Below are 16,559 nucleotides of genomic sequence, written 5' to 3'. Positions count from 1 at the left end.
TAAGGATTATAAGGACTGTAAATCCTCATTCTTCAGGCCACGAGATGATCACCAGCTGCAGTCAGAAATTCCATCCTGCCCCAATACAGTATCACACAGCTACTGTATAGGGGTCTTACATTTTCCCCTGAAGGTGAGATTGGCCACTCTGAGTGACCCGTTACTGGTCTAGATGGACCACTGTTCTGGTCTAGCATGACAATTCTTACGTTCTTACTGCCAAAAATAAAACATCCTCATTTGGATTCATCTCAGGTCTCCTGCTCCTTCACTTGTCAGGCTCTGAGTGTGCCATGGAGGCAAAACTCTTAGAGTATGTCTACACTGCAGTTAAACACCTGTGTCTGGCCTGTGTCAGCTTGGGCTTGGGCTGCAGGGCTGTCAAACTGGTGCAGATGTTCAGGGGTCCCAGAGCTCAGGCTCTAGCATGAGTCCGAATGTCTAGATTGCAGTTTTCCAGCTCTGCAGCCGGAGCCCTGCAAGCCTGAGTCAGTTGAGACAGGCCAGCCATGGGGGTTTAATTGAAGTGTAGACATACTCTCAGTTCAGGCTGTCTTTAAAGCAGCTGGTACTAATAGCTTCGAGGACTTCTGCCTTAACTAGCTGCAGAAATGAACAGCCACAGTAGAAAGTAGCCGTTTGGTCGGATGGGAACATAGGATACACAGAGAGAAAATAGGCCCAAATTAAAGGGCAGGTTAAAAAAATCCACAACTTTTAATGGCCATTCATCACTTCTTTGTTTCCTTTAATTTGTTTTTTTGTGGGGATAATTCACTGTTGTTTAACAATGAGCTATTAACCCTAACCCTAAGATATTAACATTTTCTGTGCCCGTTCTTGTTGCCATTTTGAAATTTCCTAGGTTTGGGCATATCCTTTAGTGCAATGCTCAGAAGCCTGAGGGTTAGAGTGCATTAAAATTAAAGAGTTGTCCTCAAGCTTCTATTTTAAGGAGGAGAAAGCCCCACTTACATACACTGGTACTGTACGTTGTGCTGAATGGAGTACCCGGGGCAAATACATCCAGGCTGCCAACTTTAAGCCCCATGGCCACATTGTGCTAGTCCCTCTTGATCCATGTGCTGTGGCATGTTTCCACATCTAGTCCCTTAAAAATGAAGTCAGTGGGATTTTTGCCAGTGACTTTAATGAAGTCAGGATTTCACCCCTGGATTGCACTGTGCTACATGTGTGATCAGCAACATGTGCTAGAAGCAGCTGCATACTGCATCTGTTTGAAGAAGTACTAAGGTGAACTTCAGAATACATTCTCCCCCTCTCCCGCCAAACCAGTCTGCCTTGCACAGGAAGGGTGAATCAGGACCTCACACCTGACTTGCTCTGATCCCACCTCTAGAGAGGCTAAAGGTAAGTGCAGGCTTTTGTCCTATGCCATGTGACACTTCAGTGGTTTGTTTGTGTAAATCATTGAAATTCAGATTTGAAGTCACATCTTTGGCAATCAGACAACTCTGGCATATCAGATCCGATGCGGGATGTTTTACACGTCAGATATGAAGCTTACTGCTATGCAAATATAAAGAAAAATGAGCTGGTACTCAGCATAGCTATGATAGTGATAAAGCAATAGTTTAAAGGGCACATCCAACTGGCTATGTGCTGGAAAAACTTACCTCTATGACATGTTTTACACACGTGGAAGGGGTATGTGCACACAAGCGGGCTAGCATAACTTTGAAAATCTAGATCTGTGTGAAAGCTTCTGCAAATCATGTTGTTTGCAGGCCGAATGGGTAATTGTAAGTGCACGGATGTGGAGACAGTAGGCTAGCCCCCTGACAGCCAAAACAGCTGTGATGGATGAGTGGTTAACACATTGGACTCAAAATCAATGGGGTTCCCCCGTGCAGTTTTGAATCTTGCTCACAGTGAGGGGCTGCTTTTGACTGAGTGTCTTTTTCTAAAATACACGCTCTAGGAATTATTTTGGGGGGGCTCTGTGGCCTGTGCTATACAGGGGGTCAGACTAGCTGAGCACAACGGTCCCATCTGGCTTTGGAATCTATGAATCCTCAGCTGGTATAAATCGGCATAGTTCAATTGACTTTAATAGTGCAATGCCAGTTCATACCAGCTGAGGATCTGGTCTTGTGTTTACTGGGAAATTCAGGTTTTGTCAAAAATATGCTCCTCCTTATTCAGTGCAATTCAGTAGCAATTAGAGTACTATGGTGCTAAAGCAGATTTAGTATGTATTGAAGAAGGGAACTTCCAGTGTTCAGTATTATATTGTTCTGTAGTAGCGTGATACTCAAACTACCCTATTGCAAGTATTACCATTATTGCTTCTATTAGTACCTTTCAGAATTTGTCTGCGAGAGAGATTATTTGGAATAGATGCAGAATCAAGTGGCCATCCCTTGAATAAATAATATACGTTAAACACTTGGAATATTGCTTTTATTTCATGTATTAGAAAAATTAGTCGTCCAAAGCACTAAACCAATTGATACTGGTTTTGCACACTGGTTGGCAGTCTTGCTGAGGATTGAATGTTCATGGACACTGAACATCCTCTCACCCTTAGCGGTGATCGTTCCAAAGAGAGTTGAATCATGTTAGCAGAGCAACGTGGATACGTGTCATATGGCAAGCAGTGCATGTGATGCTTTGGATAGAGATTTCCGAAGTCAAGGATTTCACAAGTCCAAAATGTTTGATGCAAACCAGTAGATGATGGACAATATTCTCCTAAGACATACAGTAGCATTCATCAACATTCAGACTGCTTTGAGGGAAAACAAAGACAACGTAAAAGAAAACAGCTGTAAATACATACAACTTTTCAGGCAACATAGATCAGCGGACCCAAACATTGAGAGCTGAGTTTTCAAAAACAGACACTTAAGATGCAGACACAATATGCGCATGCTGCTGCAAACAGACATGTGCTTGTGCAAATTAGGCATTCTACAGGGGGAATGGATAATTGTGCATCACAGACGGTGTGACTGCGTGCACGGTATATGTTTGCAAGCAAGATTATCTGCTTGTGCATCCATCTGCTTCTGAAAAGTTATGATGCAGAATCAAAGGGGAAAAGCACTTAAAGAAAACAGGAAGGAGATGTGAAATGGGGGAGGAGGGAATAACAGTGAGGCAGGGAGAAAGAATTGAAGGGAGCCAGGTTCATATAAACACCAAGTGCATTAACCACATGGAAAAGGTAGAAAAACTCTCAGACTTCAGTAGCAGAGTTAGGCCAGCATAGAGCACCTTTGAAAATTCCATCCTCAGTTTTCTATCCCAGGCACCAGCCCTAAATAAGCATTTTCAAAGAGGAGGGCTTTTTATTGTTTTTAAAGTGAATTTAAAATAAGAGTAAAGGGTAGAGAAAATAGAAAGTAAACATTTAAATTGAGTGGAGCAGTCAGAGGAGCTGAGCTCCCAACAGAGAGCTTATCCACAGGAGGACCACAGAAATGGTGAATGCGGAGTGCATTCATCGACAGGTATATTATATATCTCTTTGACATACTTATATGACCCCTGTTATCATAGTATCTGAGCACCTCACAGTTCTTAATGTATTTATCTTCACAACAACCCCACAAGGTCAGGAAGTGCTATCCCCATTTTAAAAATGGGAAAATGATGTGTGAAGAGATTAAATGACTTGCCCAAGGTCACACAGGAAGTCTGTGGCACAGCAGGGCATTAAACCCAGGTCTTCCCAGTCTGAGGCTGGCATCCTGCTCACTGGGCCATTCTTCCATTATCTTTAGTCTTCCATCACAGGACATTTGCACTGCCATTACTGGAGTTGAACCCATTGTAAAGATTGAGGTTTCCAGTGCTGGAAGCCCAGAACCTTTCATAAACACAAACATTTGATTTAAACGAGAGGGGAATTTTTTTCCTAAAGTCTCCAGGTTTGAGAAAAAGCTGTTGGTTGTTTTTTTAATTTTACAATATGTCAGTATTGCAAACAGGTAATATAATTAAATTTTTAATACATAGTGCAGCATCACCTCGGGAAATTTAACTAACCAAATAACCGTGGTGATTAGTATGATACGTATTGATTTGGGAGCTACTGTTGATCCATGAGTGACTGTACAGCTGTTGATTTTCTCTTGCACTGCACTGTATTGTGTGTTGTGACAAAAAGAGGTCTACTGTCCCAGTTTTGTGGCGTAGCCTTTGTATCTTGTGTGGCTTGTTTAAAGTATAACACGTGCTTTAGAACCGAGACTTTAAAAAGAGCTCTTTATTAATGTGGAATTCAGACTAACTTGGGGATCTTAGCAATTACTTTTGAAGACAACGATAGCAAGGAACTTTTTAAAATCTTGTTTATGAAGTCTTGCAATTATTACATCTCACCGATGTCAAAGATGCATGTTTATCTGCCATTTGAAAAATGCAAACATTTAAAAGATAGGAGAATAATAATGAGGCACACTGACTTGCGTGTCTGTCTGTCTGTACAGGCCTTAATGCTAGTCTCCCGGTGGCTTTGCATCAGGGTAACTCTATTGCCTTCAATGGAGGTAGTCCTGATTTACACCATTGTAAATAAAGACAGAACCTGGACTATGGCACTGTCTTGTGTGAAGTCATTTTCATTTAGATCTGGTGCTCTTAAGATGTCTTTGACAGCTTGCCTGTCACCAGAGGGTGAATGATGTTATTAACACTCATTGTTATTAGATTCATTATAATTATCCCAGCAGCCCAGAATGAATCCCCTTGTTTTGTGTCCTTGTTATGTTGTTGCAGCTGGACAGCTGGCTGGTAACTCCTCAGTAGAGATGTATCGCCAAGTGCTGTTGTCAGGCTGCCGCTGTGTGGAGCTGGACTGCTGGAAGGGACGAACAGCAGAAGAAGAGCCCGTCATTACACATGGATTCACCATGACAACGGAAATATCCTTCAAGGTATAATGAGGCAACACAGTGTCACTTTATCTTGGGTAGTTCCTTGCATGTAAAATGTGTCCCAACACATGGCAGAGTTAAACACCTTCATACAGCGAAGGTAGAAGGAAAGAGAAATGGAGGGGCAAAGAGATGTTTTCAGATGAGTGTTGAAAACAGGTGGAGAGTCATTGAAACTGAGATAGAGGGAGGATGTTCCAGTAGTCCAGAGCTGCAAGAAGAAGATCATGAGTGGAGAGATGCCACGTTCGGACAGAAAAGAGACCAGTGCTAGATGATAGAGAGAGCAGACAGACATGTATGGAGTCCCTGGCGGGTTTTATAAGCAAGGAGGGCAAGTGTGAACTGAATCTTGAGGTGAATGGGGAGCCAGTGGAATTGTCTGAAGATAGAGGGGATATGGCCACATTTCTTGTATGGGTGATAACAAGAGCAGGGGGATCCTGTATGTGCTGGAGTCTGCAGAACTGGAATTGAAGCCATGACAAAATGAGTCCAAGCAAGAGAAGAAGGCCTGAATGAGGATTTTGACAGAAAAGGGGACAAAGCTCCCTCTCTTCTCTATCTGGCAGGGACTCTTAACTCCCTGCCAAGTTTGCTGTCATGTGTTTTCTTTCCTTTCCGTGGCCTGCAGCTTTACTCATTCCTTTCCCCCTGCAGGTCTGACTGTTAGCACTAAGGTTGCAGAAAGGCCTGCAGGGAGAACGGCTGTGTAGCAGTAACCCTGGCTGGGAGGATTTAATTGGGGATTGGTCCTGCTTTGAGCAGGGGGTTGGACTAGATGACCTCCTGAGGTCCCATAGATATTCTGTGATTCTGTGTGAGGGAGAAAGGAGACAAGAGTGCACACAGCCAGTGGCAGAGGACCTCTTCCCCTCTAGGCATTCAAAAGCTGCCAACATCCTGGCACGTTCAGTGACACTTGAGATGTTATTCCCATGATTCCCCTGAACAGTCTGGTACCCACAGCTTGGGAATCAGTGGGTTAATGGGGAAAGCAGGAAACAAAAATGCTGGAGCTTAGAAGGCAGCAAGATAGTAACTGTAGATAAAGAAATAACAAAGTTGTAAATTCCAGGAACTAAAGTGACAATGGACTGCCCATCCAGGTAGCGAGACATTAACAGTGTCAGTGCACAGCAGTAATTGAAATTGGCTAAAAGGCTATCTCACTTTCAGTCTACAGTATGTATTTGATCTGCAGTTTTTGTGCCTCCAGCACAAATGCTGGATAGCGGTAATAGTACATTAGCTGAAATGCTGTGTAAGGGCAGCATTTTAGAGTTCTGAAAGAAATACCTCCAGTTAATTTTAGGTACTTCTTTTCTATGGAAATACAGTTCTAGGCTTACTAATATGCAGAAGATATTTGGGAAAATATCATCCTTCTCTGAAGTATCCTTTTGTTACTGGTGATAGGCTTGGCCACTTTAACAGCTACAGATTTTGTGTGGGTCTCTTTCACTGTAAGGCACAAGTGTTTACTTGTCTTGATAGTCATTCACTTACAACATAAATAAGTAACACAACAACAAAGTATCTATATTTCACTTGCACTGCACTGCTTCTCTGCTTTTTTCACTCTTTCTCTCTAACTCTATGCTCTTTCTCTCTAACTCTATGCTGATAGATTTAGTCACAGGAAATTGTAAAATACTACCCCAGCACTATTATTCTCTATTCTATTCTCACTATTATTATTATTATTATTCTCTCTAACTCTATGCTCTTTCTCTCTAACTATTATTCTCTATTCTATTCTCACTATTATTATTATTATTATTCTCTCTAACTCTATGCTCTTTCTCTCTAACTCTATGCTGATAGATTTAGTCACAGGAAATTGTAAAATACTACCCCAGCACTATTATTACTAACCTTCCCCATTCATAGTTGAGAAATTAGTTAATGCTGATGTAGAGTTTGGTTTCTGAAAGTTGTTTAATTAAATAAGGTGGTTCTCAACCTCTCCTCAGCCAAGTACAAGAGTATAAAGCAAAACCTGTCTGATTCTTTTAAAGCATACACAAGAATAGGGCCCAGGAGATTTCAGGATCCGGTCCACATCTCGCTGGCATCTGAAGGGGGTGGGAGGGACATCTGAGTGTAATCAGAATCTTTCAGTCACCACTAATGCAAACGTCCTTTTACATTTATTTATTTATTTATTTATTGCCGCTTCTCTTTTCACCTCTAAAGTGTATGCTAGGTGAGCAAAGCAGTAGTGATAGAACGCATCAGAGGTGTGTGACTCAGTTCTGAACCATTGTTGGCTCTGGCTGTTGGGTGCTAAGTCACTGAACGGTTCGTGCTTTTGGCGTGGCTGTCACAGGCACTGCTGTTTGCTCAGACCGTCGGTTTTCACTGACGTAAAGAGATTTTCTAAAGTGTAGAGACAAAAAGTAATATGAATCCCCTTTGAGACAACTTCATTCATTCGTTTTTTGTCTCCTCTCGTGACTCAGAGCAATTTGTGAGGCTTCTGACTCCTTCAGATTGGGAGCCACTGCAGGTATATGACCTTATAGCAAAAACAACCATATTCCTCTTGTCAAATTCAGGAGTTGCTTTCTAGATATACGCACTTTCTGTGTCTCTACTTTGGAGAATCATTTCAAGTGAGTCACGCTCCTGCTACAATGAAACATGGATCTTAGCATCATTTCTGCACTGACTGAAGTGGATCTGTATATAAATTTGAAGATGCAGAAAGCTCAGTGTCTCCAAAAGGGCCCATCACTTCATTGACCCAAAGTTTGAATCTCACATCTACAGATTCAGCCAATCCCAGAAGGGTGACAAAGCTCTTACCCTTTCAAGCTGACTTTCCCCCCACTTCATTTTCTCCCCCTGTATTCAGTATTTTATCCCATCTGAGGAGTTGCAATGACAGCCGAGGAAGTAGTTTCATATGACTATACAGAACTAGTCCATAACTGGAGCAAAGCTCTCCTTCCAAGTGCACAATGGGGTGCTTAGCTTTCATACTGTGCTCTTCCCAACACAGGCAGAGCTCCCACTGCTATCCATACTGTTGCGCGGAGCTGAGAAGAGAATTTGGCTCACTGTCCCTTGCAGGTGTCTAAAATGTAACACACGCTGTACCCTTTCACCCGGACATGAGTCACAGGTCTCTTAGAAAGAACATTTCATAGAATGCTACTCGGCCCAAGTCTACTACAAAATGAGAAATAGATCTCTGCAGTAGGGTTAAGGGCCTGCAGCTTGATTATTTTAATTATGCTTTCAGGGGCTCTTGCAGTCCATGCGTGAGAGTGGTGAAGTCTAAAGGGAACAAAAAATAGAGCTAATAAATCTTAAAGATCTAAACTAAACTTTCTGTAGATCATAATGGGTGGGATTTTCAAAAGATCCTTGTCACTTAGGTGCACAAGCCACATTGGCTTTCAATGGGACTTATGTGCTTACGTCGCATAGGCACTAATAAAAAAATCCCACCCAGTGTCACAAATGTAAGGTGACATCAGTGTTTTGTGATCTACCTGGGCTAGAAGCAAGTTTCATCTAGAATGAGGTATTTTGTACTGTCCAGTGGCGTGCAGTGTCTGTTGCTAACTCTCATGGTTCATGAGATATCCGACTGCTTACTTATGTATCATTTATTTATCAGTTTTACTTCTACAAATAAACATGTAACCAGAAACCTATTGCTAGATAGAATCGACCCATGCTAGGCCCTGAGGAGGAAGATTCCACATTTGGGAAAAGGAAAAAACAAATGGCTTTTGAAGCTTTTGAAGCTCAGAGGCTAGAGAATGAGAAGTAATCTTGGTAGAGCTGGGTTAATGATCAGTGTGCCGGTGAGGTAGTTAAGTGTGTAAAGTTTGCTGTTTATTATGTGGGGAGTGTGTGCATGTGTATACAGTCATATCACTGGTGAGTCAGTTCTTCAGCTGGTGTAAATAGTCATATCTCCATTGACTTCAGGTCAGGATCTGCTCCATACAGTATAGATATAATCTGATGTTTCTATAGGGAACATCAGGATATACACTCAGTGTTGCCAACTCTTGCTATATTTGGTGTTTTTTCTTAAATCCCTGGGCCCTAGAGTTGTGTGAATGCACCGGAATCTCAGCTTTCATTAAAATAAAATTAATTTCCAACCCTCGTGGTTGTATAGCATAGCTTGGGAAGGTGACTTCTAAAAGTTCAAAAGCCAGAAAGTAAATTAAAAGAACTCTCACTAGATTAAAAAACCCTCATTATTTTGCATTCCATTGTATGATTTTTGGTGCTTGACTCATTATTTTTTTTTAATCACTGTATGGGTATAACAGTCTTCGATGCTAAAGCGAATTCATCTGGAAGCAGGTTTGTATTTCAAGAGGGAAATGTGAATTATTTCTAACAATATGTGCGTTGATATAGGATAAAATGGGCACGCAGCTAAAATTAGTGTCATAAAATGATTCCTCCGGTAGATAAACTATTGCCATCTTCAGTCAAGGCTGAAAGGCAGCCTTTACAAATAAATGGTTCCATTTCTGAATATATGTTTTATAGATTATTACATAGTAGGATGCTAAAACTCAATGAAACAGTCTTTTTTGTATTGTGCCTTGAAGGCTTTTCCCACAACAAACAGGAGAGGACTGAAAATTTGTGCATCAGAGTACTACGGATTTTACAAAAAAAAAAAAGAAACGAGAAAAGAAAAAGAAAGATGCTACTTAGAAGATACAACAGGCTTGTCAAATAAAACATGATTATTTTAATTATTCAAAATAATCCATGAAAGGTATAACTTTAGGCATGGAATGAATCATGACCTGCAAAAAGTTCTACAATAAGCTATAGGTTCAGTCACAGAGAGGCACAAAACCACGTTTGGAGTGAGGTAACACTTTGGAGATCAGATTGTAGATCAGACTGTAAAAGCACATCCAGAGCTTTCAAGTTGTTCAGAATAAAAAGTCTGGGCATGGTTTTGGAAGGCACTGAGTTCTCTTGTGTTTGCTTTGCAGATAGATAAGTTAGATCAAGAACCAAAATATATCTCCTGTAGACATAAAGGGTGTGTAACCTATCTGTGTCCTAATTTCTTTAGGAAGTAATAGAAGCTATTGCTGAGTGTGCATTTAAGACATCGCCTTTTCCGATCCTCCTTTCCTTTGAAAACCATGTGGATTCGTAAGTAATTACGGTGTTACAATGTTTATTATACAGTGTTACAATGTCAAGACACAAGATTATTTAGCATTTTTGTTATCTGGCATTATCGTCAATCATCATAATTACTGAATTTGTCATCCTACATGTAAGCCCTTAAGGTACTTGAACATGTGCATAACTTTCAGTATGTGAGTAGTCTGATTGATTTAAATGAGATTACTCACCTTCTTAAAGTTAGGCACAAGCTTAGGTATCTTGCTGGAGCCTTGAATGTGAGGGGAATGTTTTAATAATTATTGGCCAAATTCTCTCACCTGCACTCAGGTTCAATAGTATCTTTCTGCCCAAGTAGCCTCAGTGATTTTAATGAGCTTACTCCTGGAGTAAGGTTCTACTCCAGCAGAGTATGTGAAATTCGCATTGACAGTAAACATAACAAAAATGAAAGAGAGCGCGAGAGAGAATATGCCCCATAATCTATTTTAATGTACACAGCAATTTCCTTGGAGGTGGCACAAGTGTAAACGAGAGTGGAAGTTGTCCACAGTGTGTCTTAGAGGAGAGCCCAGAAGTGGGCTTAGCGTGTGTGTGTGTATGTTGGAGTTGGTCAGTAATTTTTCAACCAAACCTCTTTCTGGCAAAAAATGCAGATTTGTTTAAACCAACACTTTCTTGCATGAAAGGTTCAGTTCTGACAAATTTCCTGATTTAAAAAACTTTTGAGAAAAAAGTCTTGAAATTGTTGAAACGTCTCACTTTGACGCTTTCAACACAAGAAGTTTTTTCTTGTTTGATTTGGAAGGACTTTTCATTTAGAAATTTAGGTGAATAGTAATTTTTTTAATTAAAAAAGCTGAACGCAAAACAAAATGTTTCGATTGACCAGAACCAATTTTTTTTTCTCACATTTTTGGTTTGGGCAAATTTTCAGGATTTTGTCATTCTGTGCCAATGTGGTTGGGAAAAATGTTGAAATCTTGAAAAATCTCCTGTGGAAAAAAACTGTCTCTCCCCTCCCCCCTACTTCCCCTCCTCTGAGCTCCAAAATATATATGATTAGTCATGGAGTCGGGAAATATTTTGTGACTCCCTCTTTTTGTGCTATTAGACAAAGATAAAAAGAAAAAGGGATGGATTTGCTTACCAATGGATACTAAATGCACTGTTCTTCATTGCCCACACTGATTGATTCACAGAGCAAAATTAATGTCGAGATATAGCTACTCATCCCTCCTTTTTAGCAGAATCTAAGATCCCATTGTCTTATAGTGAACTGGGGTGTCTCTACATCATAGCAAAACTGTCACCAAAAAAAATTAGGGAAAAATCACATGCATCCCATTTCATCTGCAGTTGACCCATACAACACTGACACTATGCTGATTGTCGGTCTTGCTCCCATTCCCCCTCCAATCACCCCTTTGTATCAACCCCTCCTTCCACTGACGAAAGAAATCAGGAACCCTGGATGATCAGAAGTTTGAAATGTACCCATAGGACCAAATTCAAAGGTGTGGTTAAAGGTAGCAAAATGTGTGGAAGGGAATCTCAGTTTGTCACTTTCACTCTGAGAGACTGGAGAAATGTATTGTACAAGTTAAAGTTGAGGGGTTGACCTATTTTTTCCTACACCTGTTAGTTTCTTTCACTGGTAAAACCTTTATTCTGGCTCCTATGTAAATCACGCCAGCTGACACTCAATTAGACTCCTTTACACGTACCCACTAATGTATAACTTACATCACCTTACACATCAAATCTGAATCTGACCCAGAGTCAACAAACTTTGTTTAGAAAAGGCAGATAGGAGAATCAGCATAATGACCTATTTATTATCTCAACTGTTCAGGTCTACAGGTTAAACAAAAAGCATTAAGGATAAGGTCTTTTCCAGAGCACCAGCCTCCACTTTATTTTAAAGAAACAAAGAAATTAATAATTTTTTAGAAAAAGAAAGAAATTAATAATTGCAAAAAAGAAAACAATTATTTTCAGAAGTAAAATAAGTGCCAAAATATCTTTTAAAAATGGGATTATATTTTAATCACAACTAGATATGTTGTAAAATTCCAGGAAGATGAAAAACCGGGAGTAGTTTCCACTGTGTTACTCCAGTTTTATGCCAATGTTACCCCATAGAAATCAATGGTGTTTCAGCATCAGAAAACTGCAGTAACAGAGAGATGAATCAGGCCCTACGTGTATTATCTGCAGTGCTCTTTCATGTGTTGTGATGACAATAACAAATTATTAACAAAGGATATTTGGGAAAGCAATATCAAATGTGTTGTTTTATTTGGCTTTAAGGTTGATTAACTATTGGTATTGGTTGTTGTTAACTTTCTGCTGCAATAAATTATCCCATTTAATGTGTGAAGCTTCTAATTTTGCCTTGGCCAAATACCACTTCCAGTTATTTGACTGCATGTTATAATTAGACTTTCATTTCTTCACAAGTTACTGGAGAATACGGCAATTAGTCATGCCAGTCAGAGAATCCCTCATCTAATTTCATGGAATGCTTCTTCTGCCTTTCCGTTTAGATGGAACATTATTTTTCTTTTAGATTTTCATGATCATTCAGGCCTAAATACCAGTTTCTAATGCTAAGTACTTTTAGAGCTTGCACTTTTGGAGAATTTATGTAAATCCTGGTCTCATAGAAGTCAACTCCCTGTAATTCTCAGCTATTAGATTTGTCTTCACTGAAAATTTTGGGTGAAATCCCGATTGCATCAAAGTCAATGAGAATTTTGCCATTGACTTCAGCTGGTACATGTACCCGGTATGCTTTGGTCATGTCATTTTTTTTTAGTGACTATTAGATCACCTGAGGTAAATATTTGTTATTACCTTTCAATATTTTTCCCAAAAGGATTTAAACCTCATGGAATTTGATACCATGTGAATTAGCTCCTCCATTTTCCTTACCACTATTCCAATATGTGGCACCATAATCTGCGTGTCATTTTCAGCTTGGACCTCGCTCTTGGTCCACACATCTAGATTATGTCTAAATCTTGATGATTCTTTGTGCACAACATCTCTAAGAGACAGCGTTTTTCCCCCCATCCAGACAGCTAAAACACTTATCCAGGCTCTTATGATCTCATGTCTCGATACTGCAACAACCTTCTCTCTGGCCTTGACAAAGGCAATTTTGCCCTGTTCCTATCCATCCAGAATCCTGCTACTAAGATAATTTTCCTAGTCAGATGCTTTGGCCACGTTTTGCATTCTTCCACTGGCTTCTCCTTCTCTATCACATCAAACATTGGCTGCTTGTATTCACTTTCAAGGCCCTTCACGGTCAATCCCCACCCTACTTATCATCTCTCTTTCACTGTCAAGCTGTCAAAGCTCACCTCTGATTGGCCAGTGATGCCAATCTGCACTGCCCATTTGTTAAACTTTCAAACACATATCTTCATACCTCCCACATCTGTCTGTATTAACCTGTTGTTTCTTGTCTTATATTGTAAGCTCCTTGGATCAGGGATTGTCTTTTTGTGTTTGTACAGCACCTAGCACAATGGATAAGCCTGGATAAGTGTTTTTTTTAAACAGGGCTCCAGAGGCGATCCTGGCAATTCCAGGCTGACAAGCCTTACTTCAGAACCAGGTTGAAACTATAGCAAAGAACAGAATTATCAGACACATAGATGGTGTTGCGGAAGAGTCAAGATGACTTTTGTAAAGGGAAATCATACCTTGCCAATCTACTAGAATTCTTTGAGGGGGTCAACAAACATGTGGACAGAGGTGATACAGTGTACTTAGACTTTCATAAAGCCTTTGATAAGGTCCCTCACCAAAGGCTCTTAAGCAAAGCAAGCAGTCATGGGATAAGAGGGAAGGTCCTTGCAAGGATCACTAACTGGTTACAAGAGAAGAAACAAAGGGTTAGGAATAAATGGTCAGTTTTCAGAATGGAGAGAGGTAAATAGCGGGGTCCCCCAGGGATTTGTTCTGAGACTAGTGCTGTTCGACATATTCATAAATAATCTGGAAAACAGGGTAAACGGTGAGGTGGCAAAGTTTGCAGATGATACAAGATAGCTAAATCCAAAGCAGACTATGAAGAGCTACAAAGGGATCTCACAAAACTGGGTGACTAGGTAATAAAATGGCAGATGAAATTTAATGTTGACAAACGAAAAGTAATGCACATTGAAAAACATACTATACATCAAAAATGATGCAGTCTAAATAAGCTGTTACCACACAAGAAAGAGATATTTGGGTCATTGTGGATAGCTCTCTGAAAATATCTGCTCAATAGGCAACAGCAGTTAAAAAAGCTAACAGGATGTTAGGAACCATTAGGAAAGGGATAGGTAATAAGATAGTAAATATCATAAAGCTACTATATAAATCTACCATATGCCCACACCTTGAATACTGCATGCAGTTCTGGTTGCCCCATCACTAAAAGTTGTATTAGAATTGGAAAAGGTACCAAGAAGGGCAACAAAAATTATAAGTGATATAGAAAAGCTTCCGTATGAGTAGAGATTAAAAAGATTTGGACTATTTGGCTCTGAAAAGAGACGATGTGATAGAGGTCTATAAAATCATGAATGGTGTGGAGAGAGTGAATGGGAAAGTGTTATTTACCCCTTCACATAACATAAGAACCAGGGTTCACCCAATGAATGTAATAGGCAGCAGTTTTAAAACAAACAAAAGGAAGTATTGCTTCACACAATACACAGTCAACCTGTGGAACTCATTGCCAAAGGATGCATAAAACTATTAACTGGATTCAGAAAAGTACTAGATAAGTTCATGGAGGCCATGAGTGGCTATTAGCCAAGATGGTCAGGGACACAACCCCATGTGCTAAGTGTCCCTAAGCTTCTGACTGCCAGATGCTGGGACTGGACTACAGGGGGATGGATCACTCGATAATAGCCTGTTCTGTTCATTCCCTCTGAAACACCTGGCAAATGGACCATTGGTCTGACCCAGTATTGCCATTCTTATGTAATGGGGTTCTGGTCCATGACTAGGTCCTTGGCACTGATGATAATAATAATCATAAAAAATAAATGTCATTCATGACTCACTAAGGCATCCAGTATTGTGTGTAGGTTTTACAGTATAGAAAATAATTCTAATGTTAAGATATATCATCATTTAGTAATGAATATTGAGGTCAAAGGCAGCATACTGAAAAAAACAGCACTAAGAAATGGACCCACAAAATGGAGTGGGGGGCGGGGAAACATTTAGACCCTTGAAAGCATTGGAAAAGCCTCAGAAAGACCTTGAAGTGAGATTAATACAAGGTATCTAAAAATCTGAAGGCAGACACCTCTATAATTAGAAACATACTCATGACCTAGCAGCTAAAAGGTTAAGTAATCCTTGGACAATATCCCTCTAAGATCCATTTTAAGATTAAACTTAATTAAAGGCAAACTCACCTTGCTGTTTTCTGTCTAGAATTAGTATTACAAATATTAATAGATGTTATGCTCTCTGGAGTGGCTCACAGCCTTGAGTGCTTACCTCAGGGCAGACACTCCAAATTGATGCTGTGATCTAAAATTAGATTTCACCAAGCCAGTAACAAATGTGAACTCCAGGATCACTACTGCAGTCCTTCCATGGAGTCACAGACAGTCCCCTTAGCCTCTCCAGTCTGTCTTGACACTCAGACAAACTGGACTTAGTGATAAATTGTCACTTATGCTAAAAATCACACCACATTCAGATTGCTTCCAGTCCCAAGAGATCAGCCACTTACCTCAGATCAACTGGTACCCTAGATTTTACACCAAAGACAGCATCTCTAGCAGTCCTGTAATAAACTGTCTAAAGGTTTATTAACTAGGAAAAAGAAATAAGAGTTATTTACAGATTAAAGCAAGCAAATGTATACACACAAATGAGTTACCATTTAAATCCTAAGAGTGATGGAGCTGTAGTGATTTATCAATTCAAAGTGTCTTTCAGACAGAACCTTGGGGATTTCTGCCTCCATTTAGAGCCTCTGGCCCTAAGAGTTCAAACAGCGAAGGGTGAGATGGAAACTTCTTGTTTTATTTCCTTCATTCAGCTTCCAAGTCCACAGGAGGACCTTCCTTGCATGTAGCATTTCACAGGTGTGATGTGGCCATTAACCAAGCCTTTGTATGGTGATGTTCCTGGATGGCCCATCTGATTTTGATAGTCCTTCTGGATGGAGGGTGGAGTGGGGGATGATTCCCATGCCGGGGCTCACTAGTTCAGAGCAAACATTTTCAAAGTTATAAAACAAAATCTACAGATTTTCTGATCACATGGAATACCGACATTACAAGTGAGATTAAGGCATGCCGCAATTTACAAGCATCTCATAGAATAAAAAACACTAAATACATTCTTATAAGACTAATACCTATTTTGAGCAAAACTAACATACAGGTGAACTGTTCTGGTCTTCAGCTATGAGTCTGTTAGTCCTTAGCTAATGCCTGCAGTCTTGGCAAGAGCTGGCACCTGGTTTGCCAGAGTTACAATAGTGCTTTTAGC

At 40.2% G+C, this 16,559-nt stretch overlaps 1 protein-coding gene across 1 annotated transcript in view; it reads left to right on the top strand.

Moving 5' to 3' along the window:
- PLCB1 (phospholipase C beta 1) overlaps positions 1 to 16,559 on the top strand; it is a 659,574-nt gene that overhangs the window by 480,542 nt on the left and 162,473 nt on the right. Inside the window, exons 11-12 of the mRNA XM_077812057.1 lie at positions 4,747 to 4,904; positions 9,976 to 10,058. Of these exons, the coding sequence (XP_077668183.1) occupies positions 4,747 to 4,904; positions 9,976 to 10,058 (241 nt within the window). The remainder of the gene's footprint in view (positions 1 to 4,746; positions 4,905 to 9,975; positions 10,059 to 16,559) is intronic.

The sequence above is a fragment of the Eretmochelys imbricata genome, chromosome 3 (genome assembly GCF_965152235.1).
Source record: "Eretmochelys imbricata isolate rEreImb1 chromosome 3, rEreImb1.hap1, whole genome shotgun sequence".
NCBI lineage: Eukaryota > Metazoa > Chordata > Testudines > Cheloniidae > Eretmochelys > Eretmochelys imbricata.
Note: the sequence above shows the minus strand (reverse complement) of the source record. Positions and strands in the feature narration are given on the sequence as shown.